This window comes from Hydractinia symbiolongicarpus, chromosome 15 (assembly GCF_029227915.1).
Source record: "Hydractinia symbiolongicarpus strain clone_291-10 chromosome 15, HSymV2.1, whole genome shotgun sequence".
Lineage (NCBI taxonomy): Eukaryota > Metazoa > Cnidaria > Hydrozoa > Anthoathecata > Hydractiniidae > Hydractinia > Hydractinia symbiolongicarpus.
The window spans coordinates 7,156,793-7,181,438 of record NC_079889.1 but is presented as its reverse complement, the minus strand read 5'-3'; the positions used below and the strand labels follow the sequence as shown (position 1 = coordinate 7,181,438).

Here is a 24,646-nt window from a genome sequence, read left to right as displayed (position 1 = left end):
TTATTTTTATTGTTAAAAAAATTCCACAAAAGTTAAGCAGTTTATTAAGCCAGAGAAGAGTTAGAAATCAGAAAAATAACATCAAAACATTTAACATGTCTGCATATTATTTGCCCTCACATGCCCCTGTCAACTGTGTTTAAAAGTATTTTAATACTTTGAAATCTTTAAAAAAGTTTTAGTTAGGTCATTTCTGAAGATTCTCATATAAAAAGCAACATATATACAAATTCTACTCATATGCATAAGTTAACATGACATTTCATTGGTTTGCAGTCTGTAGCAGAACGTTCTTTAACATGCAATTCTTGTTTCGATTTGTATCATTTTACGTAAAAATCATTTCTATCAGTACAAGTTACTTTGATATCATAATTTACAGTTTTCCAATATTATAAGGATTCATAATGAATCTCCTCTTTTCTTTAATTGTTGGTGATTTTCATTGTCAGAAGAATATTTATCACGGCTGACATCAATATATCTATTCCTAAAACAAAATTATATATGTTGTATTGGTCAACAAAAAGAAGAAATATTATACAACAAACTTGGACTATTCTTAGATTAGGTATTGTTTCATTCTTTTGTTTTTAGCAATTTTATCACAATTAATAGCAGCATGGGAAAGTTAAGGATATCCTCGTGTTCTTAAAAGTTTTTAAAATGAGCATGGAATATTGTATATAAAATCTACTGTTTAAAAGTTCCAACAAAGTCAAAGTTCTCAGGGACACTCAAAATCAAAAGTATATGCTAAACGTAAATTTGACGTTGGGACAAGGTAGAATCCTTTGACGTTTAAGTATATCTCATGCTGTAAACATCGATTTTTAGAGTACAGAAAGTATTTTGAACTTGTTGTCGTCACCTGCTTAACAGAATCACATATCCGAGTGCGTATGATTTCAAGGACTGACAACATTCGAATATTACGTATCTGTAAATCCCCAGGGAAAGGGGATCTACAGACCTATTTATATTTAGCTTACACTTTTGCGTTTATGAAAGAGCTGTCCCTTAGTTATCTTACAAGAATTATTCCTTTTCCACACGGACACAAAGATACACAATTGCATAAACGGCTACACAAAGCCTGTGACCTTAAGACAATAAACAAAAAACTAACAAAACTCCAACTAATACACATGCAGCTTAGCAATACTCTACACCAAACTTAACATACACCTGCAACCATTTTATGGCCGCCAAGACAGTGTTTACATAAATTGCCTCAGTTATCTCGTTTAGTATTGGACTTTAATAAACAAACAATCCATTTGATCCAGGTCAAGTTAAAACCTTTTGTTTTGATAAGAAAGGGATTTTTGAAATCACACGTTTTGTAAGAACATCTGGTGCTTTACCACTTTTAAGAATAGTTCTTGACACAACAGTGCCTTAAATCCAGCAGCAGTAAAAACTAAAATATATGAAGTATTACTTACTTTAAAGCAATGTCTTTATTGTCTTTTGCAGAGGCAGGATGAAGGTTTAGTTTAAGACACACGTGGCAACAATACCTCCCTCCAGCACTTCCAATCCTTATAATATCTGAAAGGGTTTCCAAATTCAAAACTTCTTCATTTAACTTAGCTAGCATACATTTGCTTTGATTTTTTCTAGCCACTTGAGCTGCTTCCTGCAATTGGACCTGACCCAGCTAAACCATGTTGAAAAAGAAGCATCCACTTGTCGTCCATGTAACCACACCCCTGCTCGTTTTAGGCGTTTAAACTTAAAACCCACGGACGCTTTAGGCGTTTTTTCTTCCCATATCAAAATTTCATTCATTGGAACTTGAAAACCCGCGGACGCTTTAGGCGTTTTTTCTTCCATCTGTGATTTTCATTCATTCGGAACTTTAAAACTCGCGGACGTTTTAGGCGAATCGACATTTTGCCTAAGATCGCCTAAGATTTTTGCCTAAGATCGCCCCGGCTTTGCTTTTGAGTAAAGTATCAATGATAAAAAAATTGATAAAACGCCGCATCGTCATAATGTCGAAATGAGCGGAATGCCAAAAACAAATTAACAAAAATAATTCTGTTTTTTATGGATTATTCTATCTATAGAATGTTTTTTCTACGGCCACATAATTAGGCTTAGGCAATTGCCTAGGCTGCCTAACCCTAGATCCGCCCCTGAAAAGTGCATGATCATATACATTTTCTTGATCAGCGTTTTATGCTCTACATAATAGAGGCAACGAATGAACTAATTTTCGGCAATTTTTTTCTATGTGCACTACTGACGACGACAAAACATCTGAAACAACCTATTTTTCCATTTTTTTTATTGCCTAAGTGGATTTCTCCACGGGCCTTATCGACTAGTCTATACAATAATACGCCAGTTCCGTGTGTCTGTAACAGGCAAAGTGGATAGGTTCATTTTCCTTTGATCTTACCGTACTTTTCTTTGAAGTAACCGAAAAATGCATGTCCAATATGTTGAATTTTCTGACGTTACGGCGCGACGACAATAACACTACTTTAACATCAATATCCTATATTAAATTAATGAAGCCGTTACCGTGCACTTAAAATTTGAGGTCAAATAACTTGGAAACGAGGTGGTTACGTCAATGATTTTTCACCGCGTGGGTAACTAGGGACCACCCGGGACCAATTTGGGTAAGTTTCCCAAACCTGAGTCCCCGAATCCGTTTCGGAATGGACAGGTTGATGACGTTATCACAAAACCTTCAAACCCCAATATCTCTGCAACCGTTTGTCAAAAGTTCATGTTCCTATACATTTTCTTGATCAGCATTTCAAGATCTATACGATGAAGGCAACAGGTGTACAAATTTTTTAAGATAATTTTTTTGCATATTTGTTTGTTTCTGCTGACGTCAGCAAAAAATTTTAAACCCTTATATCTCCTTAGGTGTTTGTCCAAAACAAATGATTCTATACATTATTTTAATCAGCTATTCAAGCTCTACACAATAGAAGCAACAAGTAAACAAATTTCGAAGAAGAAATATTTTGTCTCTTAAGAGGTCCTTGCTGACGTTATCACAATTTAAATAGCGGTTATTGTTTACTGTTATCCTGTCTAAGTGGATTTTTCCACGGGCTTTATCGACTAGTCTATATAATAATACGCCAGTTCGTGTGTCTGTACCAGGCAAAGTTGATATGCTTATTTTTCTTTGATGTCGCCGAAAAATGCATGTCTAATATGCTAAATGTTTTGACGTTACGGCGCGACAAAAATAACACTACTTTAACGTCAATCTCCATAATAATAAGCCAGTTCCGTGTGTCTGTAACAGGCAAAGTTGATATCGTCATTTTCCTTTGATGTTGCCGAAATTATCTTTGATGTTGCCGAAAAAATTTTGTCCATTTTGCTAGCGGGTTTACTTTGTTTACGTCACGTGATGAAAACGACTCAATTTGATTTGCTGAAATAAATTTAACGGCTAACTTTTACCGTTTTTTTAAAAAAACAACCTAGCCACCATATTTGTTTATGTTTTTGTTGCATAATTAATGTATCCCCTGGCGCGTAACTAATGTGTTTGTCCTAAAAATTCAAAATGCTACATAAAGCTGTTAGCTGACTAACAAACGGAAAACTTTGGTTTGTTGAACTTACTGTAATGTTATTATTTTTACATTACTATTGTTTCTCTTTATATGTGTTTTACTAAGCATAAATAGCTAGCTTTAGTTTTAGCTAAATGTTCCCAGTTTAAGTATATTTAACTGGGGGTGTCTTAGCTACTGTTAGCTAGCTAATGTTATAGCCTCCAGATCCTACTCTTCCCATCCCCCCCATGGCTAGCCCTAACCTATGACTTATGTTGTTATTCCTCTTTTTTAATTATCTATAGCTAGCTACCTTAGTTTCCAAACCTTTCTTCTTTTATGAGCACGAATTATGATGTAACAAGCTAGCTAGCTACCTACAAAATCTTTCAAAGACTTGAACTTTTGCAGGATAGTAGGATGTATTTTTTTGAGAGTATAATTATTTTCACATTTCCTGTAAACTTAACAAGGGGACCCAAGCAATATGACAAGTGGAATAATTTTTTTCAGAATTTAAAGCGTGTGTGTTAAGTTATTTTTATTGTTTTGTTTCTGACATCCTGTTAAACTTTTGTCAGCCTACATGTAAAATACCAGGTTATTGTTACAGGGTTTTGTAGACATTTGATTGGCAATTTACGTGGGTTTATGACTTTATTTTAATTTATGAGAGGATGGTATGGGTGTCAGTTCATATTGTTTGTGTTGCAAAATGCTGTTTTTTGATATTTTGTGTAAACTTTTGTGGAAATAGACCACATGCAATATATATACTGAAAGAACAAATCTTTGTAGAATCAAACTTCACTGTAAGCTGTTATAAAGCTGATGTCCTTATCGGTAAAAATAACAGCCATAGTTTACTAATTAAGAAAAAGATAAAACGAGTTTGAAAGTTAAAAAGTAATTATTTGTTAAGCTTTTCGTACACTAAGTACATCTTCAGACTATATAAACAACTTTGTCTTTATATTTCGTATACTATACCAAATGTTTGCTGATGATAAAAAAATTACTTAATGTTCTCACTGAAACTGTTTTTGTTTTTTATATTTTATAATCTAAACGCGAGGACTGTATGCACTGAAATGACTGTTTTTTTAAAAATTTTGATGTGTTTCATAACCTTTTTGTGGAAGATTAATGGGTAATGGCAATATACGACATGCTGAATGAACTTATTTTTGTTGATTTAGATGTGTTTCTCAAAAACCGATCTGTTTTACATTTTGTGTAAACTTTTGTTTATGAACCGTATATATACAATGTTTGTTGATTCAAGTTTATTCTTTGCTTATTGATTTTTTGACATTTAGCTTTAAAATTGTTGGTAAAGGGCAGTATGGATCATCATACTAAAAAATAATTTTTTTTGTTCTGAATTGGTTGATTTTTACATTTTGTGTAAATTTTTCTATAGATTTAAATTTGATGTTTTCCAAACTATGGCTTTTTCATATTTTTGTATAATTTTTAAAATGTGTAAAGAACTTATTTTTGTTGATTTGTGCTAACTCTTGCAGGCCTCCTTTTTGACATTTCAGAATAAAATACTGAGAATTTTCAACATAATCACTTATAAGATATACATATTTGAGATGCGTTATTTCTAACATTGTTATTATCCGTGTTGTGACTGTCGGTGTTGTAACTGTCGGTGTTTTACTGTCGGTTTTGTGGGTGTTGTGAGTGTTGATGTTGTGAGTGTCATTGTTGTAACTTTTTACCAACTAGATTTTGCACCTTGCAAGCTGTTTTTTTTTATTTTGTGTAAGATTTGTGTGGAGGATTTAATGCGATTTGACATTTGAGATTTGGTGTAAGATTTTAAGAACATTTTTTTTTGTATATGCACTGCTGACGTCAGCAAAACATCTATATAAAGCAACCTATTTTTTCATTGACCTTTTGCCTAAGTGGATTTTTCCACGGGCCTTATCGACTAGTATTCTATATTAAATTAATGAAGTCATTACAGTGCACCTAAAACTTTGAGGACAAATAACTTGGAAACGAGGTGATCACGTCAATGATTTCTGCTGCGTAGGTTACTAGGGACCACCTAGGACCAATTTGGGTAATTTTCCGAAACCTGGGTCCCCGAATCCGTTTAGGAATGGACGGGTTAATGACGTCATCAAAAAACTTTCAAACCCTAATATCTTTGCAACACTTTGTCAAAAGTACATGATCCCATACATTTTCTTGATCAGCGTTTCAAGATCTATACGATGAAGACATTGGGTATATAAAATTTTGGAAAAAATTTTTCTGTGTTTTTGTGAGTCTTTGCAGACGTCAGCAAAATTTTCAAACCCTTATATTTTTTATACGTTCGTCGAAAACCCATGATCCTATACAATTTTCTGCAGGACCATGGTTAGTAATTATGTTTACACGTTTAGCTGATTTTTAGATTTTAAAACATTCCTGAAGGAACAAACTATAGCTAACTAGGGGCTAAATTTTTAATCCTTATACTTAGAGGAAGTCGGTAAACAGGAGTGACGTAAAGTTGCTATTGTTACGTGACAGATGTTGTTTTTAGCGTGACACTTTATAGTTAGTTGTTTTGATTTTGTGTCTAAAAAAGTGCCCACACATGCATGCATAAAAACAGACCGCAACAATCGAAGAAATAAAGTTAAAAAAAGCAACTTACCTTGAAATAGTTAAACCTGCTTTTTTAAAAGGATAATAGTTCCAGCTAATTCCAGCTCCTTTTCGATCTTTCTTTTATTCCTTTAAATTAGAGTAAATAGTCAATTTTTCTTATGTGGTCCTTCCTCTATTACCTGTCAATATGTGAACGCAATACAGAACTTTGTAAACATTTACAACTCATCTATAGCTATCTAGCCAGGATCAACCGACTTGTAATCAGGGGATCTTGCGAACGAGGTGAATAAAGGGGTGCGTGTCGTGCAATTCTGTATTTTTCCATGGCGGACTTCATTTAACAACAATTTCAACAAATCTCTGTATGCATGTTCTACACAATAGTAACATTACGTCAGAGGGTTAAATCAAAAAGTCATAAGTTAAGTTAAAAAACCAAAGTATTGTGTTTAGCGTCTTGGAATTCAACAGCAACATAGCTACCATGCTTTTGTTGTTTATGCAAAGCACTTATCAAGCAACAACAACCTTATTTTTGACCTATAACGCAACGCCTGGCTTTGCTGAAACATTTATTGGTACACGAAGCCGAAAAACTGTTTATGAACAATTGACAAGGATTGTCTATATGATGTCATCTTGAACTAGATGATGTTATCACACTTTTTTACTTTTAATGAATTACCTGGTGTTTAGATATCATGACTCAGAATGCCCAGAGTAAAGAAGCAGAGTCTAGTAGAGAAGTGGACTCTGCTTTGAAAGTGAGGTGGTTTAAGAGAAAAGAGTATCAGAGAAGGTTAAAAGTGAAGTCATTTTGAGGAAGTTGTGTCGGAGAAGATTAAAAGTGAAGTGGTTTGTGAGAGAGATTTATCGGAGAAGGTTGAAAGTGATGTGGTTTGTGAGGGAGATAGGTGGTAGAAGGTAGGTGGTAGTAGGTTTAGGTTAGAAAGGTGGCTGTGGAAGGTTTGGGTAAATGAGGGGTTGCGATAGGTTTGGATTAAATAAGCGATGGTGGTAGGTTCAGGTTAGAGAGGTGGCTGTGAAAGGTTTGGTTAAATGAGGGTTGTGACAGGTTTGGGTTAAATGGGCGTCTCCCTATATTTTCAACTACGACGTCAGCGGTATCATTTCTCTGAGGGTTCACAGTTAAGATATTTTACTGTATAATAACCAGATATTCAGCAAGGTAAAATCGGATATCTGTAATTATTCAGTCAAGCTTGTGATACTGCACAACGCGCAGTGGAGTCGAATATAAACAACGCGAAACTTAATAATTACGATATCTGATTTTACAGCGCTGAATATCTGTTTTGTCATACACCATTGGAAAGGAATCATTATCTAAACTGACGAACCTCGCCATATTTTATTTTATTTTGTTTTTGTCTTTTTCGATGCTCGTGTTCCTTGTTGTTTTAAAACGTTCGCGCTTCAGTTACTCACAGCTGTCCATCTGAGTCAAGATGCTGTATGCGGGATGCAAAAAAATCATCAAAATGTTATTTTTTCTAGCCATGGATTCAACGCACGGAAAAATCGATAATAAATAAATACATTTTCTTTTTTTCTTAACAGACTTAACAAAGTATAACAAAAAATAACAGAATTTTAACAAATTCAAAAAAAAATGTTAATTATGAAACACAAAGGATAAGGGAAGGCGACTTTGCTTTGAAAATTTTTAAATGTGCAAAGTAGGTAGAAAGGATACCCTTCAAAAAGGGATTACTTTTTGCTGGTGTCAATTAATACAAATAATAACCAAAAATTAATTTCTGCTCTTTTGAAAGTATTTGAAAATTTTCAAAAATATAGCAAAAACCTCACGAAAATTAATTTCTATACTTCCTTTTCTTTACTTGGTCGTTTGATGGGAAGTCGACCAATAACACCAATGGGAATCCATACTAACCGATATTAACGAAACAGAAAATTTGATTTTGCAATGACATTCATTTTTTTCGTTATGGTGCGGCAAGTGATCAATGTTGAAAAGTTGCGCGAATGAAATTGAAATCAAAATATACTATGTGCATAGAAACCAGGTTCTTTGAAGAAAAAATGTCTAGACGTAGCGCCAACGAATCAAAATTCTCGTTTGTTTTTTTATCACTGGCATTTTAACACGCTCAAGTGGAGATCGATCAATTCATCAATAAATAATAGTTACCTGTGTACCGCAAAACCAGATAAATTCAAAATTCAAAATGTTTAATATCCAGTTCCAAAGCAAAATCCAAAATCCAGTTACAAAACTGTGTCCAGTAGAATAATCGAAGTATGTTCAAAATCCAGATAAAAATAAAGGCTGCTATCAGTTACTATTGCTAATGGCAATTTATACTGCATTTGTAACAGCCCATTGCGTTGAACAGAAAAAGTTGAGTTTGTGAGATACGCAATAAAAAAGTAAACTTCTAATTAAGTTTGTGCATCATACAAATTTGTATATTAGAACAAACAATCAAGCTTAGACATATTCTTAGGATATTCTGACCCCTCGTTTAGAGTTTATTCTTACCAAAAAAGGTTCTTAACTTTCTTGACAAATACTATCCTCGTGGCCTAAAAATATATAATGCCTTAATTAAATAAAGCTTGCTATATATTGCTATAGCTATTGGCAAATTCTTTTATGTTTATTTAGAACAAACAATCGAGGTTGGACATATTCTTAAGATATTCTTAACTGACCCTGAGTATCCTCTTACAAAGAAGATATGTTCAGGCTGAAGACAAAACATATTTAACTTCATATTGAGGGAAAAGTATAGCTGGAAGCGTGTAAACGGCATAAAAACTAAATTCATTTCTCTACCAGGTAATCTAAACAACACATTTGTTTTTCTCTCGCTTTCTCAGTAGGCCGCTAGCCAGCGTTCTCTGGAAAAAAGTCCAATCATTTTTAGTTTACTTTGATTACTAAACTTCGCTTCATCTCAAAGAAAACAAATTGAAAATGTTTAGCTAGCTGCAATTGTCTGATACATTTCCAATCAGTTCTCTTTTTGACGTTGTATCATCGTTTTTCTTCTTTATAACAAATATTTCTGAGAACAACATAAGCTTTTTTTATACACGCTCGACAACAACAGTCGCTCTACAACAAAAATTTTGTTCTTTATATTTTAGATTCGAAATACGTTCATATTCGTACGCGAGACAACCTCGGTCCCAGAACACAAAAATGGGAAATAAACAAAAACAAACAAGACGTATAATATACGTAAACTAGCTCGCCAACAAAGTTTATAAAAAGCTGTCTATGAAATTGTGATTTCTGTTACGAAGCTGGAGTATGCTGACTGACAGGAAGAAGAAAGACCACAAGCTCCACCTAAAATTTTTGAAATTCAGTAAACCCTCCCCCCCCCCCCCCCACAAAAAAAAAAAAAAAAAAAAAAAAACGGGTTATAAGAAAGTCACTTAGTGAGAAAAAGCAAAATAAAGAAAAATAATATACGAACTTAATTGTTCTAAAAAGGAAATAGCTTTAGTTAAAAAAAAAAAAAAAATTACTAGAAAAAAGAAAAATTACAGCCTATCACAAGCTCGACCCCAGCACCTTTTACCGTGGCGTCGAAAAGGCGCTGGCACAGGCTGGTCACGTGGGCATCAAATGAACCAGATTCTGGTTCATTTTTAATTCATGCAAATTCTGCATATTTACGATTTTGGCGATGGGCTGGGAAGATGTGGTACGTGTTTTCAAGCGGCTGAATAATGTTTTCGAAAAGTATGAAACGTTGCCCTCGTTTATTTTGAAACCAAAACAAGTTCAATGTTTCGAGTATTTAGGAGAAGGACACCACGTTATAGCTGTTTTGCCTACTGGGTTTGGTAAATCGTTAATTTATCAACTTTTACCCAACTTTGTTCCAGAACGAAAGGCAGGCAATATTGTACTTGTTGTCTCTCCTTTAACATCAATTATTCAAGATCAGTTAGTAAATTTAAGTAAAGTAGGCATTGAATGTGGTTTCTTACAACTCGAAGACCAAGCTAATAGCCAGAGATACGAACCCTTGCTTGAGGAAGATTTGAATGATGCATCAAATTCTGTTTTTAAAATTTCAAAAAGCATTGTTGCAGGCAAATGTAAAATTTTATTTGCACATCTAGAGTCACTGTTATCAGATCAGGGAAGGAAGATATTACGATCAAAAATTTATGAGGAAAATGTTGTGGCTTGTGTGATAGACGAGGCGCATTGTTTGGAATTATGGTGAGTATAGCTAGCTAGCTAGTTTTCTTTGTATAACATAAAATCTACATACATAGCTATTATAAAAATAATATGCCTTAAATATAGCAACTAAATATATATAAACAAACTAATATATATTATATATCCATTTGAAAAAGTTTCACAAACAAAATATATGTATATGTAAAGCTATAATAATTGAATAATATAAATTTATCACCATAATACAGTTAAGCTAAAAAATTGATGAATTACTGTATGTTATATCTAGGGGTGAAGAATTTCGTACAGAATTTCAAAACTTATCAGTTTTACAAGCATTCTTCCCTCACAGTATCATGTTAGCTTTGACTGCAACTGCTTCACCAACGAAATTACGTAACTTAAAAAAAGCTTTGAAAATAGAAAATTGCAAAGTGGTTACTGCAAATCCAAATCGTAAAAGCATTTTTTTAAAAAAAGAAATAAGAATGAGTAATTGCAAAGGTTTAGCAGGATATGAGGATATATTACTACCTATCGCAACAGAGTTAAAGCACAAAAAACAAAACTGCCCTATGACAATTATTTATTTAAAGTTAAAATATTGTGCCTATGCATACAGATTGTTTGAAAGAATATTGGGTGAGGATCAATATGTTGATCATAAAAAACATCCATCTTCTCGACTTTTTAATCAGTATCACTCACCACAAACAAAGTTAATGAAAACAACTATTTTAGAAGAAATAAAACGTGAAAACTCTAGAATAAGAATAATTTTTGCCACTACAGCACTTGGTATGGGTGTCAACACACCATTTGTCATGAAGATTATACATATTTCTCCCCCGTCCAACATTGAATCGTACATTCAAGAAATTGGACGGGCAGCCCGACGTGGTCAACCAGCAGAAGCAATATTGTATTACAATAATTCAGACATTTCAACGAATAAAAAAAATGTTGACCAGCATATGAAAGAATTTTGTGACTTGACAACTTGTTTAAGAAGTTTTTTACAAAATTATTTTGGCTTCAAACACACAAAACAAGAATTGTGTTGTTGCAACTGTGAAATTCTATCCTTGGAAAGTAGAAAAGCAAAAGAAATCAAGAAACCTTCACCCTTTATTGACAAAAGTTTTCTGCCTGACTTGGAATTATTGATCAATAAATTAAACACAAGAGCTGATCCATTGTTTGCTGATATATGCACTGCTAACACATATGCTAAAATAATAGTTCCACGTAGCGTAAAACCACTTTTGACAATCTGTACTGCACTTGACATAAAATTACCTCCAATTAATTTCAACAACGTATCCCTTGATGAAGGAGATAAACAATAGCCAACTTTGTTGAGTCTTTTTTGTAACCAAAACAAATTTGCAATAAAAATATAGAATATAAAGCATAATAATTTTATTAAACAACTATTTAACAATTTTTATAACTAACCAACGGATGTTTATTTGAGAGGAATTTAACCATGGTGTGAAGTTTTTTTGTATTGTTTGTCACATTTTTTAACTGATTTTTAAGATTTGTATGACTTATGTTATTTAATCAATAAACATGTATTTTTTACCTGTTTGCTGCAGCCACCTTCAATAACAAGTACTGTATTTATTCTTTGCATTAGGGACAATTCATGCCATCTGTGCTGCATTAAAATTGAGTAAATAAAACACAATTTTATCTGTAGATCATGCTCAATATGTTTTCTGCCTGCTACAGCCGTCAATATGTCTATTAAAATGGATTATATTGTGTGACTTCTGACCATAAATTGCTTTCTTTAAAAAACATCATTTCGTCACAATTATTTTCAAACAAGACAGAGCCACCACTTTTCTTGCATAAGTTTTTGCATGCAGTGCTTATTTCATCTGTAGCAAGTTGCTTAATGGCATCAATTAATTTAGGGCAATTATTTTTTATGGTAGTTATGATGATATCAATTGTCCTTGTTTGTAATGCAGTAATAATTTTCTTTTCTTGATCTTCAGTAATGAAGTCGTTTTGAGGTTGTTTTGTTTTGCCAAGTTCTTTAGGAAGTATTTTTGTGTTTGACTTTATGTCTGTTTCATTTGTTATGTTTAGTAAAGGCGTAAATTGTAGAGATTTTTTTGACTGGAAACAGTTTTTTGGACAGGATAATTTTCATTTTTAATGTTGATTTTTTTTGGTTTTGACTGCTGGTTTGGTGAAAAAGCTGCACATCTTTTTACTGTTGTTTGCTGTTGTAAATGAATTTGTTGTTGTTGTACATTATTCTGGAAGTCAAACATTTTATTGATAAACCTGTCACACTTTGAACAAATTGTTGTAGGCAATAGTTCAAACTCGGAAACGTTTAATCCACATGTTCTGAATATTTTGTGATGTAAGGATTTTTCCTTTCCACTTTTTGAAAAAATTCTGGTCAAGTGATGTGCTGATGTTTCTTCAGCACAAATTCGACACACTCTTTTGCCACCTTTATAAACTTTTTTAGGCGTAGATGGCAACATCTTCTGCAACGAGAGATTAACAAGAAGAGCACCTGCAACACTTCACTTCTCTCCCGAGCCATATTTATGAATGCATTACCTAGCTGGCTAGCAACAACACCGACTACTTTTTAACAAAAAATATCGTATATTTGAAAGAAATTCTTACTTTAGCTAAGACATCTTTAAAAAAAGGTGGAGGAAATGAGATTAAAAAGGAAAAATAATGCTTTTTAAGGATTTAAAACCACCAACAACAACGACGCCACATCTTCCGGTGCCATATTTGTTTATGTATTACTCTTAGGATTTTTGCTGACGCCAGCTAAAAGCGTTGCATAATTAGGGTAACGCCGTGGGCCAATCAGATGCGATACGGTGACCAGCCTGGTCCAGGGCTATTTCGCTAGAACTATCAGAAAGCGCAGCGCCGTTGAGAAGCAAATAGTCGTGGGGACGAGGTTGAGCCTATCATTCATGGTTGAAAGTTAACATTTTGATGTCACTATCATGTTCAGCATACTTTTTTTGTTAACTTTGCCAAATTTTGTTGAAAATAAAGTAATTTTAATTTTCGGACCAATTTTGGCCTAAAATGACATTTAGGTGACAAAAAGCAAAATTTTGATGTCACTATTATGATCAGCATTATTTCTTTTTGTTAACTGTGCCAAATTTTGTCGAAAACAAATACCAATTTTGGCCGATGACTTCTAAGTACTTAGAGAGTTTAGGTATGAAGTTTAAATTTGTGACGCTTCAATTGACCATTTGGTTAGTTAGTTACGAGTTGGAAACACATCCTCGCAGGGGAGATAGTAAAAAGAAAAAAAAAAGTAAAAATAGATACCAAGATGAGATTCGAACACACGACTAATCCCGTGTCGGTGCTCAGAGAGGCAAAAATTTCCATTTTGGGACGGACAGCTGTATTTGAATACCCTAGCATCTGCGAGCTAGTGTAATAAGGTTTAATCTAAACTCATGATGAGTAAACATTGTTTGAAATAACTTTTTTCAGGATTACTTTGAAAAACAGACAGCGTTCTTCGCTTCGGTTTTCTTTTTACACTAGCTCGCAGATGCTAGGGTATTCAAATACAGCTGTCCGTCCCAAAATGGAAATTTTTGGCTCTCTGAGCACCGACACGGGAGTAGTCGTGTGTTCGAATCTTATCTTGGTAACTATTTTTACTTTTTTTTTTCTTTTTACTATCTCGCCCGCGAGGATAGGTTTCCAACTCGTAACTGGTATGCCGAACATGGTGGTGACATCAAAATTTTGATTTTTTGTCACCTAAATGTCATTTTAGGCCAAAACTGGTCCGAAATTAAAACTACTTTATTTTCGACAAAATTTGGCACAGTTAACAAAAATAGTATGCTGAACATGATGGTGACATCAAAATTTTGTCACCTAAATGCCGTTTAAGACCATAAACGTTTCAATCGCGCTATAACCATGAATGATAGGCTGTATTTTTGTTAGCAGAAATTGTAGAATTGGGCCGCATTGTGGATGTTTCATAGTTGTGCATTTTTAATAGCGAGATAGTTTATGCAGCGCCTGCATCTTCTGTACTCTAGTAGAGCAATTCGCTGTTATAGCATAGAATATTTTTGAGATATCTTTGAAAATAGTCTCAACTGGTCTGTGTATGTGGCGCGTGGTAGCGTGTTTGTCTTTTGACCATGGTAGTACGAGTTCGAACCCTGGTAAAATCAGTGGATTTTTTCTTCATTATTTTCGTTTTCACTTTCCTTTTTATCTTTCTGTTGAGATGTCTTTTCACGCCATCAATCCTATTTTTTGTACATTATTTGCATCAACCAATTTCATCGATTAATCGATGATCGATAGCAGCGCGGGCGGAATAATTCTAAAATTCAATGGATCTGGAAAATGTTATACAACTGAATGGGTAAACTTGGAAAAAAAATCGAGTTTTCGGTTATAGTGTAAAAATACTGTAAAAATCTATAGGAAAAAAGCCATATCTCAAGTTGTCGATTTCAAAACATCGGCCCGGAAATATTTCTCTCGTCATTTCATCAGGAAACCCGGATTTCTCTGAAATGTGTGCAAAACTCGAATAAAGATGAATTATATCATTGTAAACCCTTATGCCAAAAAGAATCTGCACATTCATCAGAAAAGCAGTCATTTTCTTGAATTGGGGCGAGATGAATGTGGGATGACGAAGAGCATTTCCAGAGTAGCTTTCGCTCATAGGGCGAAAACAAATATCGGATAATATTTGATAAAGAGTACCGGTAATCGGGGAGTTACAAATTCAGTAAGTTGGGGAGTTACGGAAAGGGAGTTGGGGAGTTAAGTCTACCATTTTAATTTTTGTAAAATTCTCCGTCGCCGAAACACCGGAAAAATATCTCAAAAACGAAAAGCGCAGCGATATAAACTCGACTTACCGAATCTCAGATTTTTTTCATAAATATTTAGTTGGTTCTAACTGACCGCTTTCGCAGGGGTTCGCTTTTATTTCAATGGTTTTTCAATCATTAAATTTCTTTGTTTTTCATTGGGACAGCGGCTTCATTTCTCACTGTCCACTTTCACAAGGGTCCGCATTTCGTTTCTAATGATCTTTTAAGATTCTATTTTTTTGTTTTCCACCCAAGCCTGAGTATTTGCTAATAGCTGATACGGTAAAATATTGACCTCAAGTTTTCGCCGGACATGTAACTCGGTTTACCGTAGAAATTTGTAACTCCCTAACTCCCCAACTCGCAACTTCCTAACTTCCCGGTTTTGTAACTCGAACATTTCCTAGACTCTTTGATAAACGGCCCAAAAACACGTGAAATACAGTAGAGACCGCCATATTAGTTTTTCGAGTTTGGCTGTTGAAGTCGCTGAGGAAAATAGAAGAAGTGAAAGTGTATTTTTAAATTTGTTTTCAATTTTGCTCATCATTATTTTTTATTATCATTTTCATCACTTTATTACTTATTATTTTGCCCCTTCTTGGCAATACGAGAAACGTCACTTGCCCGGATTGAGGGAAACGTCGCTAGAAACGCGACTTGAAATCAAACTCCACTGATACAGTGGCTTAAAATCAAACCACAAATTGTGGTTCTTAATCATTGTCAATCATTGTTAATCGAAATTTTAATAAATTATTTTATCGAATAAAGCTACACATAGCATCTTATCTACTGCAAGCTTCACGCTACACTTACCGCACATTCTCTCTACAACCACCCTACTACCTACTCTGGCTGCTCTCTCTAGGCTAGGTGTACTGTACACAAATATGATATCAATAGAAGCCTACAGATCTGCAATTGGTGCCTTTTATGGTACATGCAAAAATGCTAGTCGGATGAAAAAGATTGCGCAAAATGCTGGTGAACTTGTGCAAAACTATGGCTTTCGGGACGTGGTAGTACAACTATTAGGCCTTGCAATAATTTTGATGATTACATTGTGCAAGATCAAACTCCTCTTGCTTGCCCAAGCAGGTGATGTTGAGAGTAACCCTGGTCCTGGAACATACAATGTTTTAAAAACTGTCAAGGCATCTTCTCATCAGGGTGACGTAAAGTTCGGAATTTCTGCTGGTTTGCAGTGCTTATGTAATTGTTTGTTTTCTATAGCTTTAAGTACACATCGCCGTGTTGCTTTATGGACCGCACATGATTTAGATCTTATTCTAACCAAAGGTAATGAAATATATTGTATACTAAATGTCACAGGACCACTTTCCATTCCTGAACTCCCTACTGTTATTGATTTTGCTGATAACAACTTCGATGTACAAATGTTGCACAATGAAATAGGTTATATTCAGTCCCCAAATGAAAGATTTTTAACAACTTTATTTGGATCCAGAAATGATGATGTAGGTGATGGCTTATTATTAATAATTGGCGGATTTACGGTGGGAGTTTTATGGACTAAAAAGAATTATTTTTTATTTGATCCACATTGTCGTGATCAAGATGGGTCTATACCAAATAATAATACTGGTACTTCAGTTTTGCTCAAATTCTCCTCATTGCTACAAGTGGAAAAATACATTTGTTCAACGTATTTGCCTTTAACACAAGGGACACCTTTGCAGTATGAAGTGCAATTTACTAGGATATTGAAAATTGGCTCTGAAACCAGTAATACTAATATGACTACACCTGATTCAAAACGGAAAAATTGTACCGTGAGCAAATAAAAAATTCAACAAAACATAAAAAGGTAAAAGAATCGAATCGTATAGCTAAGGCAGTATATAGAGAAAAAAATAGGATGCAAGATAGAATTGAAGCATTCAAGTGTAAAATTTCTGAAGGGCCATTTTACATTTGTGTTTGTTGTGAGAGACTTCATTACAGGGATTCTGTTGTTCTCTATGATGCTAACCGCTATTTAATTGATGTAGAAATCCACACTATGCTTGTGGAAAGTTACGACTCCAACTACCATGTGTGCAAAACATGCCATAAGAAGCTTTTGAAGGGAAAAACACCTTGCCAGGCATCGTGGAATAAATTGACTGTGAATATCCAACCACTAGAATTGTCGTCACTGAATGAATTAGAGCGAATCCTCATTGCAAAAAGGATGCTTTTTACAAAAGTTATAATCATGCCTAAAGGACAAATGCCAAAAATCAAAGGAGCTGTATGTAATGTACCTATAAATGTTAGTGAGGTAGCTAAAGTATTGCCTAGAGGAGCTGACAGCAATGGAATTATAACGCTTAAACTCAAACGCAAAATTAGTTATCGTGGACATTCACATTTTCAGGCTGTCCGACCTGACTATATACAAGCTGCATTACAGTTTTTGATATCGAATAACCCCCTATATAATGATGTTATTATTTCAATTGACAATATACCTGTAGAACTAAGTCATAGGGAAGATACATGCGAAGAAGAACTTAGTGGTAAGGATGATGTCAATGAAGCTGAGTCTATTGATACTCCAATAGAGGAGCAGGAAAATCCCCTAGATGAAATGCGTGCAAGTTCATCGGATATCGTGTTGGTGTCCAACATACCTCATGTAGTTTCTGAGGAAAACGTAGTAATAGCTCAAGGTGAAGGAAATAAGCCTTTGGGCATATTACTGGACAAACAATGTGAGGAATTGGCCTTTCCATATCTGTTTCCCCATGGACATTTTGGTTACAATGTAGAACGTGATGTACGTTTGAGTGCAAGTAAATATTTTAATCAACGATTATTGAATTACAAAAGGCGCTTTGCATCAGATATAGATTACATATTTTTTGCACATTCTGTTCTTCAGCAAATGCAGCTTTCCAGTCAAATAAATATAGCTTTAAAAAAGGTTAAAGGCAAGGGGTCGACAGCTGGCATGCTATCCTCTAATTTCAAGGAAAATGTAAGTTCATTCATTGCAGCAGATGAAGGATTTCATTTTATGAACACGATCAAGGGAACACCAGCATATTGGAAAAGATTCCTTCTAGAAATTCTAGCAATGGTGAAACAGTTGGGATTGCCAACATTTTTTATGACACTCTCTTGCGCTGATCTACGTTGGAATGAATTAGTGAAAATAATTTTGAAATTAAGTGGTGGCACTATCACTGAAGAAGACTTAGATAATTTATCCTATCGTGGGCGATGTGATATATTGAATATGGATCCAGTGTTCATGGCAAAACATTTTCAATATCGAGTTGAAGTGTTTTTCAAAGAGATTGTTATAAATGGTCCGCTAGGGAAAGTCACTTATTATGCTATCAGGGTTGAGTTTCAATTTAGAGGAAGCCTTAATATACATTCATTTCTATGGGTTATAGGTGCCCCAAAGTTGTCCAAGGAAAATAAGCAGGAGTATATTGATTTTGTAGATGCCATCATTAAGGCTAACATACCTGATGCTGAGGAAAATGAGGAATTACATAATCTTGTTAAAACATTTCAAATCTACGCCCATTCAAAATCATGTCGAAAATACAAGAACATTCCCTGTAGGTATTCATTTGGAAAGTTTTTTACAGCAAAAACTATTGTTGCTGAACCTCTAACAGTTGACATGGATGAAAAAATGAAATCAAGAATATTAGAGCAAAGAGAAAAATTGCTAGGAAAGGTCAAAACATACATTGATGAAAATCTGAATCCTTTTAAAGTCAATTTCTTAAATCCTGAGAAAGAAGGCTTTTGTCAATTAGATCATATACCAACTATTTTAGCAAAACTTGGTATCACCGAACATGAATATTATAACAAGCTAACTATATTTTCTGATAACGAATTTCAGTTGCATTTGAAGCGGCCACCAAATTCATGTTTTGTAAACAATTATTTCATCGAAGGCCTGATGGCGTGGGAAGCTAATTTAGACATTCAACCTGTTTTCAACCATTACAAGGCTGTGACTTACATGTGTGCTTATTTTTCCAAATCTGAAGATGAAACCTCTGAAGCGATGAAACATGCTGCCACAGAAGCAAAGGAATTACAGAAAAGTAAATTTGAACTAATGAAAGATATCGCTAGGGCATATTCAACGAAAAGAGAATGTTCAGTTCAAGAAGCAGTTTACCATATCATGCCTGAACTATGGTTGAGAAAAACATGTCCCGGTGTTACATTTGCTAATACTAATATTCCACAAAATCGTTACCGAATTTTACGTTCGGTAGATGAAATTAAAGAATTACCCGAGGACAGTATTGATGTATTCAAGCATAATATGATAGACAGATATATGGATAGACCTGATACGAATTTCAAGGGTGGAAAATACCGTATTATTGATACATTTTGTTACGCACAATTTTTAGCTAATTATTACGTTAAATCAAAGCCAAATGATTCCCAAAATGATAACCAACCTGAGGTTTTAGTAGATGACCTAATGGAGGAAAATCATTCATCTCCTTTACTACCTAAAACTGTTCCTTTAATGTCATCAAAGGTAACCCTATCATGTAGAAAAGTTAAAGCTGTTTTAAGAATGCATTGTCCAAAAATAGATAAACATCCTGAAGGTTTTGCGCACCATCATTTGTTCATGTACTATCCGTTTCGAAATGAATCTGAATTGAAAGGACAGGGATCTGGCACTTACATGGAAAAACTGTATGAGCCTGGAGTTCTGGATATAGTTAACTGCAACAAACAAATTATTCAGCCATACGGAGAATTGGTAGAAACTGCTTTAAATAATCTTCGTAGTGATTTGATGCAAAATCCTGATGCCTTTTCTCAACAGGAAAATGACGAAGTAGAGCAAATGCTGGCTGCAACAGAAATGTTAGAAAAGGATATCGACGATGATGATGACGATTCAGATAAAATACAGAATAATAACAATACATCATCTTTATCAATAACTCCTACTTTTCTTGGTGATGACGAATTGAATAGTCTGATATGATCATTGAATAAAATTCAAAGATTAATTTTTAATGTAGTAAATAAATGGGCAAGAGATTTGGTCAAAAATCGAAATTCACAAGTTAGACAAAAAAATGAACCATTATACATTTTTTAACTGGAAAAGCTGGATGTGGAAAATCACATCTGATTAATACTCTTTTTCAATCAGTTACGAGAACTATTAGTTATCGTGGTAAGGATCCTGAAAAACCTCGGGTTTTGTTGTTAGCCCCCACTGGCATTGCTGCTATTAATATAAATGGAAATACAATCCACTCTGGATTGAAAATACCTATAAATGTTTTTGGCAAGACTGTACCCAGGCTAACTGATCAAAAAAGGTCTACTTTGAGAAATAATCTTTCAGAAGTTCAATTGATCATAATAGATGAGGTATCAATGGTTTCAAACAAACTGTTACTTTACATACATCAACGTCTTGTAGAAATATTTGGTTGTCCTCCAGAAATGCCATTTGCTGGAATTAGTGTACTATTTTCGGGTGATTTATATCAACTACCACCCATAAAAGCAGCACCTGTATATGCATTGTACAATGGTAATAATGTCATGCAAAATGTTGACCTTTTATGGAGAAAGTTCCAGTTGGCTGAACTGGAGGAAGTTATGAGACAAAAAGGTGACAGTTCTCTAATTGATGTATTGAATAAAGTGAGAACAGGAAATGTTGATCCTCAGTGTGAAAATTTACTTAAATCGCGCTTTATTGCTTCTACTGATCCAAATTATCCCAATGATGCTCTTCATATATTCGCAGAGAATTCTCCTGCAAAGAAACACAACGAAGATATGCTGAAAAAAAACAATAACACCTTGTATAATGTTGTTGCATTGGATAGAATGCCCAAAAATGTTTCACGTGCACAAATTAATAATGTTTTGAACAAAAGTCAAAGTGAAACAGGTGGACTCACAGCAGTGTTGATGATAAAAGTAGATTCAAGAGTTATGTTGACATCAAATGTAGACATTGAAGATCGATTAATTAATGGCCAGGTTGGCACAGTTAAAAAAGTGGTTTCCAACACTGAAGGAAATGTAGTGAAAATTTACGTTAAATTTGATGATTCCAAGGCTGGAAATAATGCTTCTAAAAAAGATAATTATGGTAAACAACTTGGTTTAGTGCCTATTAGCAAAATATCTGTTGATATTATTTTGAAGACTAATAAACCTTCTTCTCCTGTAATAAAAAGAACACAGTTTCCTTTAATGCTTGCATGGGCATGTACAATTCATAAGGTTCAAGGATTGAGCCTACAAAAAGCAGTTGTAAGTTTCGATCTAGAACGTCAAAGAGGGTTCAAATGTGGACAGATGTATGTTGCATTAAGCAGAGTAACATCAACAGAAGGGATGTATTTGACTGGCTTGTACAAATCATCAGCCATCAAAGCAGATCCAAGTGTAACAGATGAATATGAAAGGCTTAGAACTGAGAATATATTGAATCCAGTAGAATGTATCGATCAGACTGAAAATTCTATAACTATCACCCTGCTATAAATACAAGGTCGCTACATAAACATGCAACTGATATTTTAGCTGACAATGAACTCATAGAAAGCGATATACTAATGATAACAGAATCACAGCTGTTACCTAATCAGCCAGTTGATGAAATTAAGCGTATATTATGTGATTTCAAACTTATTTACAATAACAGTCAAGATAAGTATCAAAGTTTAGCGATGTGTTATCAAGAGTCAATTGTTTCGACTCAAGGCATGCATTCACCAGGAGTGAGTCAAGTTTCATTCAGAAAATCCAGTTTCAGTGATAACAACATAACAGCTGTTTTACTTTACAGAAAACAGTCATGGCTTATTCCATCTTTTCTTGATGGTCTTACACAATTTTTATATGATGATATAGACATAATAATGGGAGATTTTAACATAGACGCGTCCAAAAATTCAAATGAAGAACTGATGAATGTACTTGGTAACTATGAACTCATTGTAAAATCATCCACTCATTTATTTGGTGGACTCATTGATCATGTATACATTAAAAAAACGTTGCTTGATCAAGTTGATGTTAATAGCATAGTACATACACTTCATTTTTCAGATCATGATGCAGTGAAATTTAGACTAACGATGAAAGAAATCTGAGAGAAAAATATATACAAAGCCTTTGATTATGGGCTCAAGATCACCTCCTTCAGAGAAGGGGGCTTTTTAATTTCTTTTTTTTCTTTCTTTTTTTCAAATGGAGAAAAGGTGAGGGACGGTTCGGGTTATATCGAGGAGGTTTTTACTGCTCTACTGCATACAAGAAAACTTGTGTCCTCAAATAATTATTTTTTTTTTGCAAATCGCTATAACTATGTACATAGAACCTTTTCTAGAAAGGATTGTTTTTTCAAAAAGTATTTTTCTGTTTTCATAAGTGTATTCATTCTATTAATCTTATGACCCTCACCTTTTCTCCAAATACTGGATACTACTACTAGTTTTCTGGACAATAATTTTGCTGAATTTTCAATACACAGAATGTTTGCACTGAAACTACCTATTTCATCTTTTTTACAATTTTTAATAATTGCTCTCACCAAAATCGTTTCTTTTTGTTTTGCAGTTCAAATAATAGTAGCATCCAGTCTTTAATTTAATTAAATTGTGGTTTTCATTATACAGAATTCTTCAAGTATTTATATAAATTTATTGTTCAATTAATTTATTTTTTGTAAAATATGTTTTTTGCTGCGTATGTTTTTGTGTTTTGGTTAAAACCATACTTGTTTCACACGACTTCTATTCTATTGATTGTTTTGTAACACAATTTTCTTCAACCTAGATGCTGTGAGTGCAAAATTACAATTCAGATCCTTGAACGAAATTTGTATGTGATAATTAAAACATGGCAATTATGGTATGAACAAATTCTAATTGAATTAGAACACTTTCACAAACAAGATGAGGTGTAAATATGGAATGGTTATAATGTTGATAACTGGTATATGTTGTGTGAAGAACTCAAAGAAGTTGAATATTTTCATCGTATACGTTGATCGAACAGTAAAAATGTGACACCTGTAGCACAATTCTATCAAATAATGTGGAGAAAAAATTACATCAAACTCCTCTAACATCTTGCTTACTTACGTATAAATCCTTCAACTATGTATTTTACTTCTTCATGAATCAAAATGCATTGCGATGTTCAGTATATTTGAAATAATTTGAAGAAATGATCTGACTCTCACAAATTTTGATTTGTACTGTATTTGTAATATATCATTCAATATCAAAGTAAATGTTTTATGTATATAAACCAATCCATTTTCTTTCTTCTAATAGTATTTGTTAAATCTTTTCTTGTAGTATTCAATTTTTTCTTTATTAGTTCTAAGAATTAAATCGGATGAGAATGACATTCAAAACAACATTCGAAAATTCTACGACAGTTGATAAAAAAAATTCGTTGCCATAGTTACAAAGAAGGTAACATAACAAGTACAATACTCGATTGTTGTTCTGTAGCATTTCTATACAAAATAAGGTTTTCCATGAATTGCCTAATTTTGAATGTTGTTAACATATATATTTTTCTAGACCAAGAAGCTGAAAATATTTTTTACTCTTTGCATATTGCCTATAGTAGTTATATTAGTTTATAGTATGAAGATATTGTCAAGGTATCAAGCCGAAAAACGGATGATGCTATTGTATTTATGATATCGAGTATTAAACAAATGAGATATTTTAGTAGTTGTAAGATGTTGAGAAATCAGAATTCAGAATAATTATTTTTTTTTTGTATAATTTTATCTGTATACTCCACTACAACACAATTGTTCAAGAGAATTAAATCAATGACTATTCGGGTTTTTTTAAACGTGCCATCGTGTCCTTTATTTTTGTGAGTGAGAGTTTTCCTTTTCTGATCTGTTGAACATGTATTTTCAAAGTAAATTTATGTTGTTCCTCTTGTTATCAGGGCAACTGTAATCAGTTTTATTGTGATTTTGAAGTATTGAATATTTGACGATAAATGTAACTTACCGACAATTACATTATGTTATATTACATACTGTTATAGTGATGCGATTCAAAATTGTATGTTTTTTGTAAATTAATGACAAAAGCCGTCCATTGTACGATATAATATACAAAAATATACAAATTGATCCAATGTAATGATTGTGTAATTCATGTCCACGTGTTTCCTCAAATAATTATTTTTTTAAGCTGCCTAAGAATACGAGTTGTTTTACGTACGTCTTGGTTTGTTTTATGAAACAGATGTATTTTATTCACTCACCCGGTTCAAAGCATGATATACAAATTAAAAAAATTTCAGACCAATTTGCACTCAGGAAACAAAGTCAAAATGACCATACTAGGCACGAGCAGCGACATATTTTCAAGCGCTTCTTCGTTTGC

General features: G+C 33.7%; 2 protein-coding genes across 2 annotated transcripts; both read left to right on the top strand.

Moving 5' to 3' along the window:
• The first annotated feature begins 9,850 nt into the window (after positions 1–9,850).
• Positions 9,851–11,708, top strand: LOC130628672 (ATP-dependent DNA helicase RecQ-like). Its single transcript, XM_057441657.1, has 3 exons — positions 9,851–10,395; positions 10,649–10,906; positions 10,982–11,708. The coding sequence occupies exons 1-3, from the start codon at positions 9,851–9,853 to the stop codon at positions 11,706–11,708; spliced, it is 1,530 nt and encodes a 509-aa protein (XP_057297640.1).
• Positions 11,709–20,276: 8,568 nt separating this feature from the next.
• LOC130628671 (uncharacterized) lies at positions 20,277–21,761 on the top strand. Its single transcript, XM_057441656.1, has 2 exons — positions 20,277–20,313; positions 20,404–21,761. Exons 1-2 carry the CDS (start codon positions 20,277–20,279, stop codon positions 21,759–21,761), a joined length of 1,395 nt encoding a protein of 464 aa, XP_057297639.1.
• Positions 21,762–24,646: the final 2,885 nt, after the last annotated feature.

Bases quoted from the DNA above. Each gene is read 5' to 3' on its own strand.
- LOC130628671 (XM_057441656.1), top strand. From the start codon at position 20,277: ATGGGCAAGAGATTTGGTCAAAAATCGAAATTCACAA. The intron at 20,314-20,403 runs GTTAGACAAAAA...TTTTTCAATCAG, and splicing joins TCAAAAATCGAAATTCACAA to TTACGAGAACTATTAGTTAT.
- LOC130628672 (XM_057441657.1), top strand. From the start codon at position 9,851: ATGGGCTGGGAAGATGTGGTACGTGTTTTCAAGCGGCTGAATAATGTT. The intron at 10,396-10,648 runs GTGAGTATAGCT...TGTTATATCTAG, and splicing joins GCGCATTGTTTGGAATTATG to GGGTGAAGAATTTCGTACAG. The intron at 10,907-10,981 runs GTTAAAGCACAA...CTATGCATACAG, and splicing joins TTACTACCTATCGCAACAGA to ATTGTTTGAAAGAATATTGG.